Source organism: Lycium ferocissimum, chromosome 10 (assembly GCF_029784015.1).
Source record: "Lycium ferocissimum isolate CSIRO_LF1 chromosome 10, AGI_CSIRO_Lferr_CH_V1, whole genome shotgun sequence".
NCBI lineage: Eukaryota > Viridiplantae > Streptophyta > Magnoliopsida > Solanales > Solanaceae > Lycium > Lycium ferocissimum.
In genome coordinates, this window is record NC_081351.1 from 22,605,170 (window position 1) to 22,624,804 (window position 19,635).

At 37.3% G+C, this 19,635-nt stretch overlaps 1 protein-coding gene across 2 annotated transcripts in view; it reads left to right on the plus strand.

Annotated features, from left to right (window-relative positions):
- The window catches only part of LOC132032845 (transcription repressor OFP6-like), a 41,406-nt gene that overhangs the window by 1,648 nt on the left and 20,123 nt on the right, over positions 1-19,635 (plus strand). Inside the window, exon 1 of one of the 2 annotated variants that reach the window (XM_059422612.1) lies at positions 14,824-14,964. The exons of the other annotated variant lie outside the window; for it this stretch is intronic. Within the exon in view, the coding sequence (XP_059278595.1) occupies positions 14,876-14,964 (89 nt within the window). The 5' untranslated portion in view covers positions 14,824-14,875. Of the gene's footprint in view, positions 1-14,823; positions 14,965-19,635 lie in introns of those variants that run through there. 2 annotated transcript variants of the gene reach the window in all.

The following is a 19,635-nucleotide window of genomic DNA, read 5'->3' on the forward strand; positions in this document are numbered from 1 at the left end:
GGACCCAAGGATCGTATAAAAGGAAAATAAAACCCCTTTTGGAAAAAATTCAATCAAAAAGGGTTGGATGACTTTGAAATACTCCAACATGTACCTAGCATGGTGACACGTATTGAGAATATACTTTTATGCTCATACCACTTCAAAGGAAGAAGTCAAGAATGCGAGTCTTTGCCTTGAATGGTGATAGTGCAAGTGGACTGATGGTTTTACTAGATTTTTCTATCAACAATCTTTTGGGACATAGTTGGTAATGATGTGCATGCTCTAGTATTAGCCTTTTTTTATGGGACCGAACTTCCATAATCCATTACTCATACTAATTTGGTTCTCATATGTCACGACTCAACCCCGTAGGCCGTGATTAGCCGCACGGCCCAGGCACCGTACGTACCAAAAGCCACAAATAATAACTCGTATATTTAGAAAAAATTTTGCGAATTTCCTCTGCTTTTCCTACTAACCAAAATTCACACACGTAAAATACCAACGGAGGCCACACGGGGCCAATATAGCCATTTATATACATAGAAGTAGCCGACAGGGGGTCATGCGGTGATACGAAACCGCCTCAAACATACCATACGGGCATATAACATAATCGTACGGACATAACTACACACCTACGTACATGTCTGCTGTGCCCCTAACATACGAACGAGAATCGGAAGACGGGACGGGGCCCCGCCGGCCACCCAAATAGTCATATATACGTAATATATGTACGAGTAAAATATATACCAAAAGTATCGGCCTCGGGATCAAGGAGCTCTCCCAGACTGACAGACGGATAACCTAAGCGGCGTGATCACGCTTGCGTGTGCGCTGGGCATGTAACACGCCCCCGAAGAACGAGGGGTCGATGCAACGTACCGAGTATGTAAAGCGGAAGCAAGTAACATACATAATGATAATAGAGAATCGATTAAAATGTAAAATATTAAAAATACGTAAATACGAGAATAGGCAGAGACGGGAATCGACCGGTAGCGGAGTCGGACTTACGAGTGCGGACGGGGGTCATGGGAATCGGAAATTACGGAACGTACGGACGGGGGCCCTTTCCACGAAACCCCCTTTTTGTTGGTGGGGAAAACGGAATCCCAAGATTTTCCGGGAGGGGTACGGGAAATGTAGCCCAAAACGGGCATACCGGGGGCCGAACCAATTTCGCAGGGCAAATCATACGGAGGAATATCGGAAAAACGATTCCAATTACATACGGACGGATCCCCGCCAAAAGGGGGCGGGTTTTTCAACCGCCCCCTGAAGACGGGGCGGGGGAGAAAAGAATCCCAAAACATATGCCATCCCCGGGCCCCCATCTCCCGTAATATCCAAAAGGAAACATATCGGGTCAACGAATTTTCCCATACGGACGAAACCCTACTTTTTGGGGAACCGGTGGCTGAACAAAAGGAAGTGCACGAATCACGGAACCCCCCCGGGGGCTGGAAAGCATTGAGACTTTAAAAAAAAATAGAAACCATATACACAAGACATACGTACGGAGAATAAATGCGAAATAGTTCGAGAAGATCAATCGAATCGAGAATAGACGGATCATATCGAGACGAGAATATCCGAAATCGTAACCGCAGGTTTCGGAATAATAGTCAGACTCGGAGAGGCCGTCATAATGCTTATTAGTTAGCCGACGGAGCATAATCAAGAATTAGCTATGAAAAACGTACAAAAACGTATCGATTTGAACCATACGGGAGTATCGGGATATCGTGCGTCCACCTCGACCCAACCATAATAAAGGGCGTAAATTATAGGTATAAACCTTAGGGAGTCGTACAAAATCATTTTAGAACGTTTGACTCCATTTGTGGAAGTTATATACTTATAGGCCAAATTGGAGGAAAAGGGTTCAATCTTCTTGCAGATTTGCGCCAATTTCAATCTCGAATTACAAGAAGCGAAATGTCATCGAGGCTCGTTCGTCAAGCCCGTTAGACTCGTAATACATGCCAAAGAAAGATAGGGAAGGCTTTACATACCGGATTACGCCTTACGCGCGTCAAATCTCACTTCCCGTTTCGTCGAAAACCGCAAACGGTCATCTTTACCCGCATTACTATTCATGCAAACTAGCATTTCAATCTTAGGGTCATACCAGCTACCGAAATTTCGGCACAAAGACTTCCCCTATAACTATGACTTCCCGAGACTTAGCTCGGCTCGAATAACCAACAACCAACAACAATACCAACAAACACAATAAAACGCAATATGACCCATTTGGTCATTTTTCCAACATAATGTCAAAACTTCCATTTCAACTTCACCATTCCAATTCAATCTCAACATACTAATCAAAATCATTATAATTCCATTCGGAAACATATCATAATCATTTCTACCACATATACAAGATATACATAAAGTATACAAAACATGTAAACTTTCCACCAAAACCATAATTCATCCAATTCTTCCAACCTTTAACATACAAGTTCATAACACATTTCCATCATCCAAATTCATCAACATAAATCATAATTTGCACCCTAGGCACTTTATTTTCATAGTTTCATAAAATCATACTAAAGCAACATAAACTTCCGCATTCCATTTTCATACAAACTTACATCATTATTCTTCCATTTTCATCACAAGACTTTAACAACACACTTGACATACTAAATAATTTAATTCAATTCCATTTGCTACCAACACCACACCACATACTACAACTTCCAACTTCAATCCAATTTATCCAACTTTCATTTTTCCAATTCATATTCTACATTAATTACAACTAGAATACAACATAAAATCCAACACATCTTATCTATATAGCCATGCACACTCACGGCCACAACACACTTGCACACACACACACGGCTAACACACACACACACCATCCCAATTCCATGATTTCCATTCAATTACACACACTACAACATGCATATATCTTCCATAACATAAAAGAGAACATGAAATTCTTACCTTTCCAACTCTCTCTTTCTTGCCAAGACAAACACTCCCTTGACTTGAAAATTATACTAACTTGTAGAGCACCTAAAAGCTTGTTACTAATTCAAGAGAACCAAGTTTTGGAAATCAAGACCAAGCTCAAGGAATTTTTTTTCTTCTTTTTCTTTCCCTCTTTTTCTCTATAGCCGAATGGCTTCTTTCTTTTTTTCCTTGATTTTTCTTGTTTTCTCTTGAAGTTTCTTAAGGGCTTATCCTTAATATAATTAGTCACATGGAAAATTTAATTTAATTCCATGGGCTTAGCTCTTTTTTTCTCTTCCTTGGCCGGTTGGGCCTTCCGATTTCCGCATATTTCCTTATTTTTTCCAAGCCCAATTTTTCATGAATCATGTTTTGCAAATTTCCGAAATAAATTTCTAAAATTCCAACTTTGCCCTTAAGCCTTCTCGGTGTTTTCGCGTTCAAATTTATAATGGCGTACACGTACTAAGAAAAATCCAAATTGGGCCTTATTTTCTTACAAACCAAAATTATGTTCAAGTTTTCCAAATATGCAAAAATGCCGGATATAACATCATACCCAGTGACTTGTACGGACCTTTTCGGATATGAGCCAATTAGTACTGCATTCAATTTTATTAACAAGGTGCTATCCGGGGGTTCTTCATGATAGAATGGAAAGTATAATTCCATCTTTGATTTCTTCAAATCAATCTGGATTTGTGAAGGGGAGAAGTATTTTTGAAAATATTCTACTTACACAGGAAATTGTTTCAGATATCAGAATTAGAGGGAAACCAGCAAATGTTGTTATTAAGCTGGACATGACCAAGGCTTATGACAGAGTATCATGGAAGTATTTGTTGCATGTTCTTAGGAAAATGGGTTTTGCTCAGCACCTAATTAATTTGATTAGGAATTTGATTGCTAATAACTGGTATTCTGTTCTATTGAATGGACAAGCTACAAGGTTCTTTCAGTCTACAAGAGGTGTGAAACAAGGGGACCCTTTGTCTCCTGCACTATTCCTACTCTCAGCAGAAGTGTTGTCAAGAGCTCTGAATTCCTTATTTCAAGACAGCAAATTTGTTGGATATGGGATGCCTAAGTGGTCTTGTCCTCTAAATCATTTGCTTTATCTTTGATGACACTATCATTTTTGCATCTCGATACATATTCTCTAAAATGTATTATCAAGTGTTGAGAAAATATGAGAAGACTTCCGGTTGACAAGTGAACAAAGGAAAAAGTTCCTTCTACATGCACTCTAATGTTGGTACCGAGTTAATTCAAAAAATTACCGATATAACGGGATTCTCTAAGGGACGAGCTTCCCTTTACATATCTAGGGTGCCCTATTTTCCATTCCGGAAGAAGAAGGTTTACTATAAAGAGCTCGTTAAGAAGGTGAAAGGAAGGTTACATTCTTGGAAAGGAAAGCTTCTTTCTTTTGGTGGAAAGGCTATATTGATTAAAAGTGTTCTTGAGTATGCCTATTCATCTTCTCGTCCTTGCGCCTCTAATGTGTGATTCGAACTTCATAAAATATTTGCTAGATATTTTTGGAGTAATAAGGAGGAAGGGAGGAGTAAACTTTGGGCAACTTGGCATGATGTATGTTTACCAACTCAAGAAGGTGGACTTGGTTTTAAATCTTTATTTGATGTGTCCAATGCATTATTTGCAAAATTATGGTGGAGATTCAGAACAACATCAACCCTATGGGCAAATTATATGTGGAATAAATATTGTAAAAAGGTGATTCCTACTTTGATACAATGGAAGGGGGGGACTCAAGTGTGGAAGAAGATGCTAGAAGTGAGGGAGAATATAGAGCATGAAATCTGGTGGGAAATTAAAGGAGGGACAACAAATGTTTGGTATGAAAACTGGACCAAGTTGGGAGCTTTGCACTATGTGGTCCTTATTGAATATCCTCTTAAAGAACTAGAGGATGTGGGTGACTTGATAGAAGATGGGCCTTTGGAAGGAGGATTTATTACAACAATCTTTTCCTATAGAGATTGTTGAACACATAAAATCGAATATACATAGATCATTGCAGGGTTATTGGGACAAGCCATGGTGGATGCCAAGAAGCACAGGAAAATTCACTGTTAATAGTGCTTGGGACATACTGAGACATAGGGAACATGTGCAGGAGGATTTTAAGAAATTATGGATTAAAGGGGTGCCTTTTAAGATTTCTTTTTTCCTATGGAGGTTGTGGAAATTCAAATTGCCTTCTTTGTCGACAAGCGATTGAGTATGAGAATTCCTGTGACAACTGGATGCTACTATTGCACAATTCCACAACAGGAAACAATGCAACACTTATTTTTAACTGGCAGTTTTGCAACAGAAGTCTGGAAAGTGTTCAGAAATGCAGTGGGAATTCAGATGAATGGTCAACTCCAATAGTTATCGAACATGGTGGAAAATAGATTGTGCTGAAAAGTTCAAACCTATTTTACATGCAGTTCCAGCCATGATTACTTGGGAATTATGGAAAAGACGGAATACTATTAAGCATGGAGGAAAGGTGAGCTTTAAAAGGGTAGTACATGAAATTAACAACAATCTATACTATCTTCTTGCTAGTCGAGATACCCTTAAGCTTAAAAACATTCCTTTTTGTGGCTTTGATTTGGTTAAATTCTTAGAAGACTATAAGCCTGTTCTAGTCTCTAAGATTGTTTACTGGAAATTTCCTAATGAGGGATGGTTTAAATGTAATACAGATGGGGCTTCTAGAGGTAATCCAGGGCCTAGTTCTTATAGTTTTTGTATAAGGGACTGGAAGGGAGATTTGGTTTATGCAGAGTGTAAGGAGTTGGGAATCAATACAAATGTGATAGCTGAAGCTAGAGCTATCTTTGGAGGGTTTACTCTATTGTGTAGAGCATGAGATACATCCTCTTATTTTGGAGATCGACTCTCCGATGATGAAGAATGTTGTGGATGGTATATGGGAGCCACCATGGTGTATTATCACGAAGTGGACAGACTAAAGGCAATGAAGGATCGGTTCAATGTGATAATACAACGTGTTCGAGGAAGGAACACACTAGTCTGATTATTTAACTAACCTAGCTTTTGTTTTTGCAGGTACATCAAGTTTTTCAACATTTTCTGAACTGCCTCGTGCAGGGAGGAAAATCCTTAATCTAGACAAAGCATAGGTCCCAAATCTCAGAATCAAGAATGCTAGAAACGCGGGAGATAATGATGTACAAGTCTGACTTTGTAACTCATATATTGACAAGGCTTCTAATGGTGGTATTAGCCTACGGCTCATCCCATAGAAGAACTGTTAGTAAATGAGAAGCAAAGGATACGATATTCATTATATAATTCTTTTATGGTTTAGCAATTAGTGGTTCTTGTCCTTCATCGGTTGGTAATAGCTAAATGAGGGCAATATATTTGATTAGCTAGACATATACAAGATCGAGAGAGTGAGATGCAGAACGATGGAACGACTCCATCAATGCATACAAGGATTCAAGGGAAGGGGGTAACTTTTTTGAGCTTTTCTACACCGATTCACAGCCACATCACATGATTAGTGGAAATCTAAGAGATTGAAAAAGGGTTTACCTGAAAGAGATAGATCTGATTGATCTGAGAAACAACTCCTTGGATATGGATACAAGGCGCCTGGTGAGAGCTAAGGGGTGCGAAAAATTGATTCCATATCAGATATATCAGCATCTTGAACTGGTGGTGAAGCTTGAGGCGGCGGAGCTCCGATGAGCTACTCTGGCTCCACTTTCCTAATTTTAGATTTCTTGCTTTGGTGTTGTCGGCTGAGCATTTGGTTATGTTGTCTTTATTTTATTTTATGTTGTCGGCTGAGCATTTAGTTTGCATAGGCCTTTGTATATATTGCCTTTTGTTTATTATCAATAAAATAGTCCACTAAGTCCCACTTAGTGGTTACCAAAAAAAAAAAAAAAAGGTCTATTGCATGTAGCTCTACCTCTAGTTTCAAAAATCTTTATTTGTTTATTAAGTTTTGTGTCCAATTAAGTTTCGTTACATAAAATAAAGCGAAAAATAATATTTCTTTTCCCTACAAAGCCTAATAATGTAACTGAAAATATAATAGTAATATATTACAGTTAATTAAATTACATTAATAATATAAAATTCGTTTAGTACTCTAGTATGTGTAAATTCAAAGATTGTGTATGGATTAAGGTAAATATTTACTCGGTAATGTTTATATTAACTGATACAACTTACCGTAATTAAGTAATATATATATATATATATATATATATATATATATATATATATATATATATATATATATATATATATATATATATATATATTAATTGAACATGAATAAGAGCTTAAGTCGGGCTTAAAACTCTATGTAACTACTACGAACCTCACACCATGTTGTCAAATCTAAACTGCTGGCATACAGAGAATCAGTGGCTAATCATTTATTTGTTTTATGAATCCCTAGATCATTATACCTACTGTCATTGTCAGATTTAGCAATTTAATTTCTCATTTATACACTGTTTATATTATATGTATCCGACTTGCAATATAATCTCCATTTGTGTGCATCAACCATTAAACAAAGCCAAAGGGTTCCTTAAACAAATAGCTCCTCAACCCTTATTAATGGCAGCCTCACTATCATCACTCCACCACCAGTAGGTGCAGGTTCCTTATTTAATTTTCAATGGACTAGTGATAGTAAATTTGCGATGACACTTACATATATTTATTAAGGGTAAATATTTAAACCTATGAACTTTATCAAATGGTCCAAAGTTGGACACCATTTGGGATCAAATATATTCTTACAACAACAATAATAACATACCCAGTATAATCTCACAGGTTGGGGGTCTGAGGAGGGTAGAGTGTACGCAGATCTTATGTCTATCTTGGGAGGTAGAAAAACTGTTTCCGATAGACCCTCGGCTCAAAATAAAGCAATAACAAAGCGGGTCTGTCACACCCCGACCTTACTAGGGTGTGATGGGCACCCGACCCCACATCCGGAGCCGAGCGAACCCACAGACTTTTATTACGCACATAAATTTTTTCCTAATAAAGATAAAATACAAAATACAACTTTCAGAAATAACCATTTTTGTTGCTTTCAAATTACATAAACTCTGTAGTCAAACAGAACCAACACATATAACGTATCGGTGACGTGGGCCGCTTATAAACGACAACCAACACCCACGACGACGTACGCAAAGTCTCTAACATCCGTATCCGTAAATCATAACGGACAAACTCGACTCGGCGACACTCGGGAAAATGGAGCTTGCCGTCTCCGGCGGAACATCTTCTATAATAACGCTGCTCATATGGGAGTACACGCGGCATGAAACGCGGCCCGAAGACGGGGGGTCGGTGCGGAATATGTGCGAGTATGTAAGGCATGCAACACAAAGTGAACTGGCGAACGGACGGAGACTATCGGTACATACACTACTCGAGAATACGAGGGACGCACCTTTCGGACACAAATACACGCACCGTCTCATACGCCGAAAAGGTACGAGAAAGTGAGCGAGGTCAGCAGTACCAAAATGCTTGTTTTACAATCACGGACCGCGCGTGTCGAAGAGGTGCGAGAAAATACGAGAGTGCACGGAGATATCACACGTCGGACGAAGTACAAAACGTACGGATTATTCGGATAAGATTATGTATCGGACGAAATACCGAACGCACGAGAATGCTTTCGGGGTGACTTCTTATACGGACGAATACGAACGTACGAGAATATTCGGATGAGGTCATATAGCGGACGGAATACCGAGCGTACGGAGAATTCGAGAATGCTTAGGGACACGGATTAGATTATGAATATCGAATCATATAGAATTTACACGGATATCGAACCCGGCCCCTTTACGAAGGACGCGGCGATTGTAATCACTATATGCCAAAGTACACATATCTTATATGCGTGTAACGTGTCCGACCCTCCCGAGGGACTCGGTGGATGAACTCGTCAATACATGTCAAAATCATAGATCACATATGCATATAACGTGTCCGGCCCTTTGTTAAGGGACTCGGTAATATGGAATCATGCATGTCGAATCACGTATCCGGATATACATAACGTGTCCCGCCCACCGCTTGCGGGTCTCGGTGAATAATCATCATGTGCCATCGGCCGCCATCCCCCGTACCATCAAATCATAAATTCATACAGATAACGTGTCCCGGCCCCGCAAGTACGAGGGACTCGGTGAATAATGCGAGAGAAGAGCATGATAACGAACGGCCGGGACTCGGTGAATCATAGCGGAGTACGGCGAGAACATAACATGCCCTGGCCGGGACGCGCCGAAAGATACATTGAGTCATGCACGAGCGAGTCGTGAGAAACCATATGCACATAAATCCGGACTCGATGAACACGTACACTTACCGATATTCGGAGGCTCGGAGACGAGTTTCGGGTTCGTCGAGTTAGTATCGGGAAAAATATGAGCGTTTGAAATACGAAACCTCTTCGGACTTTTTAAGCGATCCGAGATCGTACACGAAGAACATTAAGGCTTATAGAGCATACTCATATTAAAATACTCGGATCAGACGACTCATATCCAAATACACGCTAGCGAATACTTATATCGGACGCTCGCCGGAGTACTCATATCGGAGTTATCATATCAGAATGCTTATACCAAAATACTTAGATCGGACTACCGATGTCGAACATATATATTAGAACATTTATTTTGAATACTTATATCGAATACTTCAATCGAGTATTTACATCGGAATGCTTATATCGGAATATTCAAATCAGATCGTACACGTAAAGCATTTATATCGAATGGTCGAACCGAAATACTCATATACGAGTTACGATACTTATATCAAATTCGGAACAATAGTCAAAAGTTTCCTTAATTATCTTACGGAAATAAGGCAAATAGAACAGTACAATTAGGTCTCGGGGATTGTGGGCCTACCTCGGTCAAATGAGGTGGCGTACACAATTTACGTATTTTACACTTCATAATATCATTCATGATAGTTTTAAGGTAGTCGGGTCCCATTTGTTCAAGTTCTAGGTATTTAGACAACTTTTCCAACCCTTAGCAACATAATTGGTTCAATTCTTGAAAGAAAAAGGGCAATTTCGGACGTGGATTGAGAGAGTAGAGTTGTCCCGAGGTCCAAATTCAAGCCTAGTATATCTAGGACATGCCAAGAGAAAGAAAGGGTAAGCCTTACATACCTTTTCCGCTTACGCTATTCCAAATTCAATTTCCAAATCCTCCAAAAATCTACAAATTGTCACATTTGCCAAACATTAATTAAAGTCTTTAAGAATTCAAATCTTGAATTAGCATTTGTCTACAGAAATTTCGGCAGCATTTCCCCTGTAAATGCGCCGTCCCCGAGAATTTAACTCGGCCAATTCAACAACAACAAACCCGAGAATGAAACTCGGCCACATTATCAACAACAACACCATTCACCCCAATGCAAGAGCTATGTTACCAATATACTAACTTTCACAATAGTTCACCATCGGTTTCAACTCCAACTCGAATCATCCAACACCTTCATTTTCATCACATAAACCATCACAACAACACACATATTAACAACATTGTTTTCACGATTAAAGAAACGACGCCAAGATCACATTGGCTTCAAATCAGCCCGTAATCATTCCAACATCAATTTAAATCATCAAATTCTCATTTTTGTCGTAGAATACATATCAACAACAATCAAATTACCACGTAGAAACTTATTCATTTTTCTTACACAATATACCACGGCCAACACTAACACGCTAAGCTTATAGTTTCCATACATTTTCCATCATGGAATTCACAACACAACAACAATCAAACTACTACATGAATTCAATCCAATTGTTTCACACCTATACCCCATTCGGCCACCTTCCACATTTCCAACATCAAGCAAATTCATTAACCTTTCATTTCCAATATAGAGTTCACAACAACCTCAACTAGAATACTACATAAAATTAACTCATCTTTATCTACACAACAACACATGCACACGGCCACATGCATATGTATGCACCATCATGCAAACTTCCATATTCTCATGAGTTTTATCCTTTTCTACACACTACAACATATATGAACCCTTCATAACATATAAAAAGGGATTGAATCTTACCTTTCTTCTCCAACTTCTTCACTTAGCTAAGGTTGGAATTTGCACCAAAGAGTGATTCTCTTGCTTGACAATTACACCATGTTGAAGAGCATCCTTGAATTAGTAGAAATACATGAAGAAGCAATTTTTGAACAAGATTTCAAAGGTTCTTCTTTTTCCTTCAATGGCCGAATAGGCCTTTATTTTTTTTCCTTCTTCTTTCTTTTGTTCTTTCTCTCAAGTTTCTTGAATTTTCCAAATGAACATATGATGATTTTCTTTCATCCTTGTGCCATATATATATTTTAAAAGGTCATGTGCATAGCACATGCCTATCTTGTTTTTATTTTCTTTCTTCTTTTTCTAGAAATTTCTCCAATTTATGGCAAGGATGACTTGTTTGTCATCCTTTTTCTTCACATGGCCAATATGGTCTTTTTGGAACTTTCATGAACTTATGTGAAATTCTCATTTTGCCCCTCGACTTTCCTCAATATTACCATTTCGCCCCTGACCTTCCACATTATTTCCATTGGCCATTTTGCAAATTTCTCTTTTTACCCTTGGCCTTTCCCAATATTTCCATACTACCGATGTTCATAAATTATATTCCTAACAACTCGGACGCTAAAATAACTCTTGAAAATGATCTTGTTCTTAACTTGCCACGACTTTCTCAAATTATCCAAATGTATGAAATACGGGGTATAACAGGGTCAAATAGGGAGAAGGAAATAGTACTAACTACAACAAATCGGTATGCTAAGCGAAGGACAAGAGACAGTAAATAATAACAAATATCGAAGGAAAAAAATTACATGAGAGAGGATCAAATATATTCTTGCGCATACAGAATTGGTCTAAATGTACTCTTATTCACTAACACTTTGAATCTTTTCCACACATGGCTTTTTTTACTAGAAAACAATTATTAAATTTGTCTTTGAATTATGCAAATTGGTCCAAATTAGCCTCCAAATTTTGCAAAATTGTGCATATTTCATTTTTTGTCAACCACCATCCATTATCTCTCTAAGTCAATTACTACCATGTCGATTGATTCTCTCACTTTCAGAACACCGACTTGAAGACCACCATTACTCCATCATCACTTCATCTCAACGACACTCACAGATACAACACTCAAATACCATACCGGGTTCACCACGTTTAACTACGATATCTCTCTCACACCTTCAGCTTTACCATTTTTCTTGTCACTGCTTTACCTTTGCCGTACAATTATCACTACATTAAACTAAATAATTTGACCAGTGCTTTAAAATATAATCCTTTTGCTAGATTGAAATGAAAAAAAAATGACATCTTATAATCTATGGAGTATGTGACTATTTAAATTTAAATTAGAGAAGATGAATAACCTAGCTTGATTTAAATTTTAAAATTATTCAATTGAATCTTGATTAATCAAAAGTGCCAAACAAATTTAGATTTAGATTTTATTGAACACTAGATAAGCCCATTACGATAAATCCTTGTGGTAAAATATCATCTAATACAGCGGGTTGATTGTTGCATTGCACAATAAATTGCTCCCACCTGAAATTAAAACAGAGTGACACGCGACTTTAAAAAACATAGAAGCAAAATCGAAATTTTTTGAGAGTTTAGGGGCAGTTTGGCAGGAGGTTTTAGAGAAAATAATACCGGTATTCGTTCTGGTATTATTTAATCTCTTGTTTGGTGGTGCTTTCAACCTATATATAATTAATACCTGTATAAGCTATACACCCTATTCGGTGCTATTCTTATACATAGTAAACCATGGCATTAATAATATCAATAATACACCCTATTCAGTACTATTTAGAAATTATGTAACGCATGTTATTTGATACAACAAATCAAACAATTGATAAAAAATAATGTCAGTATAATTAGTCCCGACATAACTAAACCCAACATGACTAATACATCCTATACAGTACTATTCTTATACAACCTACCGGACGGCCCCTTAATGACTTATGATATACTCCCTCTAGATAAAAAAAAGAGTCCACTTAGCCTTTTTTTTTGGATAAAAAAAAGAGTCCACTTAGCAAATTAAGAAAGAATTAACCTTGCTTTTCCATATTTGCCCTTATTAAGTGTTATATGATCAAATTCCAATGTCCATTTAATTAGGGGTAGTTTACTTAAATTACCTATTTTTGTCTAGAAGTTAGTATTTTCTTAAGGGGTGTGAATATGGCTAAGTGGACTCTTTTTTTGATCCGGAGGCAGTACCACCAAATTTTGTACTACTCCATACCTCTTTTAAAATGGTTACATGGAACTATTTTTCCCACAAAATTTAATCTTTGTACTAAGTTTCATTAATATAGAATAATCTTAATCCCATATTTCCAAAAAGAAAAAGAGGTAATGCTTACCGTGTGTTTAATTCATCCCCTCCTTTCGAGTGAAAGGGTGTTGCTTTAACCCACTGAAAAAACATTAGCACGAGCAAAACTTTCCTAAACTCAAAACTTCGAGGCAAATATTTATTAGTACAAAACTCACCCTTAGAAAAGGAAAAAAGCGGAAATGGGTGAGCCTAAATAGACTGTCATCAATTAGTTTAACTAGCTGTTACACTATCATAAAGATGAAAGATACTTCATTTTACGAGAAAATGTCAAAAATGGTCCTTTATGTTTGAGTGCAGGTTCGAAATAGTCTTTTAATATGCATTGAACAGTTTTGGCCGTTTGCAAAAGTTAACAACTTGGATATCCTTAAACTTTTAACAATTTATATTCGTTATATTTGAGAGAAACAGTGGGAAAAAATTTAACCATAAACAACAAAAAAAATCCCATCAAATCCTTAAATGTGCAACACAAAACACTGCACTAGACACTAAAATGATATAAAAATAGCAGAAATTACACCTCAAAAATCTTTATCAAATTCTAGAAATTAATTAAAAAAAATAGCAGAAACTATAAAAATAGTACCTCTAAATGTGAGTTCATGCTAATTTCCTTTTCTTTACAGTTCCCGTCAAATCATCAGACAGCTTTCGATAAATATTTGACTGAGACTAAAAATATTACTCCCTCTGTCCCAAAAAGAATGGTACCTTTCTATATTTAAAAATAATTTAACTTTATGAGATTATTTACAGTTACATAAGTATCGAAGGCTTGTTTTGAATTACTCCCTCCGTTCACTTTTACTTGTCCACTACCCTTTATAGATTTTCATTTTTACTTGTCAATTTTCACATATCAAGGTAAGATAAAAAAAAAAAAAAAAAAATCTTGTTTTACCCTTAGCATTTATTACTCATTTCAAATCATTTTCCCAACTCCAATACAATTATACACCATTTAATAGGGGTATTGTGGTAAAATACCTATCTTAATCATTGTTTCTTAAACAGCGTGAAAAGTTAAAACGTGACAAGTAAAAGTGAACAGAGGGAGTACAAATTTCAAAAGTCTTTCTTTTTTCTTAAACTTTGTGCCTAGTCAAATATAGTTTCACATAAATTGAGACGAAAGAAAGTAGCTTTTAGCAAACTTAGAGGACCAAACTGTTAAAACTATACTTAAGGGACTATTTTGAGATTACCCTCAAACATAAGGGACCATTTTTTGTCTTTTCCTCTCCTTTTTATTCTACCTTGCCCACATGAACAATTTATATGTGACTTTCTTCTCATTTTCTTCCTCACTTCCTTTTTCTTAAACAATCTCACATAAATCCTTACCTTTACACAACCCCCACAAAACCACTACCAAATCTCTCTACATATTTATGCAAAAAAATGTCAACTCATCGAAGAAAAATCATTCTTAGCAATGTCACTGTAAAACTAAGCTGTAGTAGTAGTTGCATACGACCAAAACACTCAAGGTTACTTCAAATTTAACCACAAAAAAATACCAAGAACCAACTACTCTTCTTGTTGTTCATGGGACACAACAACAACAATGTTATATCCCGTATTTTGTACGTTGGGACGTTCCGAGTTAATCGTGATAAGTTCAGGACAAGACTATTTTGGAATACGGGGTAGAGACTTGTAATCTCCGATTTTATTTTAGTGCACACGTTGCTTAAAAATTTTATTGGCATGGAATTATTAAGGAAGGCTAAGGGTAAAAGAGGAAATTGGTGGCTTCATGAAAAAGCCACAAGTGGCCGTGGGCCCCACCCATAGTTTGGCCAATTACCTCAAGCCATGAGGTGGGGCATGTGTCCACCTTGCATGGGGTATATATATATATATATATATATATATATATATATATATATATATATATATATATATATATATATAAGTGATGACTAACACAAGGCACGATTCATCATTCACAAACTCTAGAAAATTCAAGAGAAGAGAGGAAGAGAGTCTCGGCCATGGCTGGCCGAGATTGAGGTTCTTGTGTGTTGGCCAAAAAAATATTTTCTCCTAGCAATTCAACCAATTGGAAGGTCCTTATTAACGTGAGCTAGTTGTTGGAGCAAGCAAGGCATTCGTTTTTACAATCCACAACCCTAGCCGAGAGTTGAGAAGTCAAGTGAAAGAAGGTAAGGTTCAATCCTCTTTTACATGTGTTGTGGATAGTTGTGTGTGTGGTAGTGTGTTGAAATGGATGAAATTCATAAAGTTAAGTGTGTTGGTGTGGTAGCCGAATAGGGGCTGCCTTGGTGTAGACGGAATGAATTAAATTTACTTAGTATTCTTGGTTGTTGTTGTAGATTCTATAATGAAAATGAAGGTTTGATGGTTCAAATTGAAGTTGTAATCCTTGTGGGCTGTTTTAGAAGCTAACGTGATTTTAGTATAGTTTCTTGAAATTATGAGAATGATGTTGTTAACGTGTGGCTTTTTGGTATAGTTCAAGAATTTGGAAGAAAGAAATGTGTTGTTATTGTTCTTGTTGAGTTGGAAGGTTTCGGGTAATGTTGCATGTTGGTTGGGACGTTTTGAATTAATTGTAATGTTGTTAGTATGGTTGTTGGTATTGTTGTTGATAATTTGGCCGAGTTGAGTTCTCGGGGTTGTTGAATTTATAGGGGAAATGCTGCCCGAATTTCTATGAATCAGGTGCTAGCTTAGGATTGGATTCCTAAATGACTATAGCTAATGTTTGATATCTAATGACGTTATTGTAGATCTTGGAAAGTCCGAGACTTAAGGTTGGATTATCTTAGGAAGCGGACAAGGTATGTAAAGCTTAACCTTTCTTTCTTTTGGCATGTCTTAGTGGTAAGTAGGCTATGATACGAGCCTCGGGGTAACTCTATTCATATGATCCGAGCATGTCTACGATTCTTATTCACTTCTTGATGTTAGCGTTCTTAATGTAGTCGAACTATGGTCTTTATGTCTTTTGCATGATTGGATTTCAAATGTTGCCTAAAGAGTTTTTATTCCTAAAGGATGCATAACTACGAAAGTCCGTAACTTCCATAGACGGGCTCGGATCGCTTCGAAACGTTCGTAGAAGATTTTATAACGAATAATATCTCCAACTTTCATAGGCGGGCTCGGATTGGTTTGATACTTGTCCGTGGTCCCCGAGATTTTCCTTCGTATGGTTCTAACGACTTTTTGAAAAAAACTTAGCATGCCTATCGTTTTAATGCTCGAGCGTGATTACTTACTTATCTATCGAGTCTGAAATGATGATTTTTATGCATATGGTTTCTCACTACTCTGCTCGTGCGAAGCTCAATATGTCTTTTACTGAGTCCCGGGCCAGGACACGCATTCGTGCAACTCCCCTGCATTGTTCACCGAGTCCCTCGCTGGGCGGGACACGCTATATATATATATATATATATATATATATATATATATATATATATATATATATATATATGATGACATGATGATATGGGGGTGGCGGCCAGGATGGCATATGATTCCCTTTACCGAGTCCCTCACTAGAGGGCCGGGACACGTCATGCATCTGCATTCACCGAGTCCCTCATTAGAGGGCCGGGACACGCTATATGTACATGTATATGATGATTTTACTTACGAGTCCCTCGGCTGAGGGCGGGACACGTTATGCGTGCATGTGTACATGATGATTATTTATTTATGTTTCGAGTCCGGCCTTATGATTTTCTCGTACTCCTTATTCGGTATGACCCTGTTTATCGTATTTCATGCTCTACATACTCGTACATATTCCGACCGACCCCGCTTTCTTCGGGGGCTGCGTTTCATGCCACGCGTGTATATACGGATGAGTAGAAGATGATCCAGCTGGATTAGCTAGCTCCATTTCCTTCCGGAGTGCTGCCGAGTCAGAGTATCTACGTCATGGCATCTTGAGTCATGTTAGAGACTTTGCAGACAGAGTCATGTATAGAACATGTCAGTCTTGTAAGCGGCTCTGTAAGCCGATGTATCATTATGCATTATGTCACAAATTTCATATGATTACGAATTTGACTTGATTGGGAAAGACGAAAAGCATGTTGTTCTTTGAAAAGCTTTCATTATGCATTCATTTCATGGTTTAAGAGTCCAGTAAGATTATGAGTATAACGAGAGTTAGCGGGTTCGCTCGACCCTAAGTAAGGGTCGGGTGCCCATCATGCCCCATTAAGTAGGGGTGTGACAAACAACTTTCTCTCCACATTCAGACAGTACTCCAAATTACGAATCTTTCGATTTCAAAACCTCAAAAGCAGTACAAGGTTTTGGTCGTATAGGTGGTGAGAGTGTTCTTTGTTGAGAAAGATTCGTTGACCCTTACAAATGATTCTTGAAAAGAGATTTATTCCAAAGATGATTTGAAGGAGTTGTTGAATTGGTTTTTACAGTTGAATTCTCCTTATTACCATGGGGTAATTGTGAGGGCTTTTACTGATATTGCAAAACTCCTTTTTATTTTTTTTTATTTTTAAAACTGAGTTGGGATTCGAGCCCAGAACCTTGAGGTATTAGGCGAAGGACAAAACTTAAAGACCGCCAATTTGAGGGGCAAAAATTTAAGACCAGTCTTTGTTGAAGGGCAATCCGCACAAAAGTATGGAATACTTCAACGTGCTTCTATTTCTTCAATGATAATGTAGAGTTTTCATCACGTAGCCAATTTTGCATATGTTATTTGAGTTATATATAATTTAGTCAAAATATTTAAAAGTTTAACTAGTATTGGCAAACATCAACCTGATCCACTACTTCTTTTCTTCTTCTTGGCTTAATGATGAGAAATAAAACACTGCATCGCAGTTATGTGGTTTTGTGAAGGCACCAAATGACACTACAATGTATAGAAAGAGGCAATTGGTTTCGTAGACATTGGTTCGACAAAAAATGGATCATCTTCAATCATGAACATTTGAAAGGCTGGCATTACAATTCAAGAGAATATTTTATTCAATTTAGACTTATATATTTAACATTAATTAATTGTGCAACTTTGTTCCATATTGACGATCAAAGCCGTGAACCACAAAGCGCTTTTGTGTCTTCATTCCTTACAATTTGATTCTGTGCTAGTCGAAGTTATGTCAATTCGAGATCCGACCGATACCAACTTCGACATTTGTGCATGAAAACCTAAGTTCAAACATTCACATCTACAAAATGTAACTTTAGACGACTATCGAAGTTCAAAATCAAACTTCGGACATACGTATATCTAAAATTTGAGATTTCAAATGCGTGAGTTTTTAACATCGGTTCCATAAGTTTAAAATTACTTCTAAAATGATTAATTATTAGTAAATGCTTTATAATTTTCAGCTACTACCTTAAATAACGGTCCTTCAAACCACCATTTGTGCATTCGCCCAATCAGAGCTAAGTAATACTCCCTCCGGATCAAAAGCAGTGTCCACTCAGCCATTTGCACGCTCATTAAGAAAATACTAACTCCTAGGCAAAAATAAATAATTTGAGTAAATTGTTCTAATTAAATAGGCATTGAGATTTGATCACGTAACACTTAATAAGTGCAAATCTGAAAAAATACGGTTAATGGTAAGTAAACGCGCATTTTGAACCAAAAAATAAAGGCAAAATCTACCCTCTTTTTAATCCCAGTAAGTACTCCATTAGTAGTTGGAAGTGAAACAGCATGGTGTGAACATGGTAAAAGGAACAAGTTTGAATAACGACTACGAAACTCTACTACTTTTTCTTGACAATGATAACATTCAATCTACCAACCTCAACTACTAACAACTTTAAATGCCAACCTGCCCTTGTATTATGTTGACAAGAAGCCATCTGTCGCCATTGATGAAGTCGATGAAGATGAGGAACCAAGAAAGGAAAGATGAAGTACGGATAAGATAAGGTTATTGTTTTATCCGATTATTTGGTCAAATGAATAGAAAGAGATAATGGGCTGATTTGGTCAAATGAATCATTTTTTTGCACGGATTGCCCTTCGTTTGGGGTGGTCTTTAAATTTTGCCACTCAAATTTGTGGTCTTTAAATTTTGCCCTTCATATTTGTGGTCTTTAAATTTTGCCCTTTGCTTGGAAAGATGAGCGAATACATGAAATTCGGTTCGAACTCCCGCTTCAAGCATAAAATAAAAAAATAATTT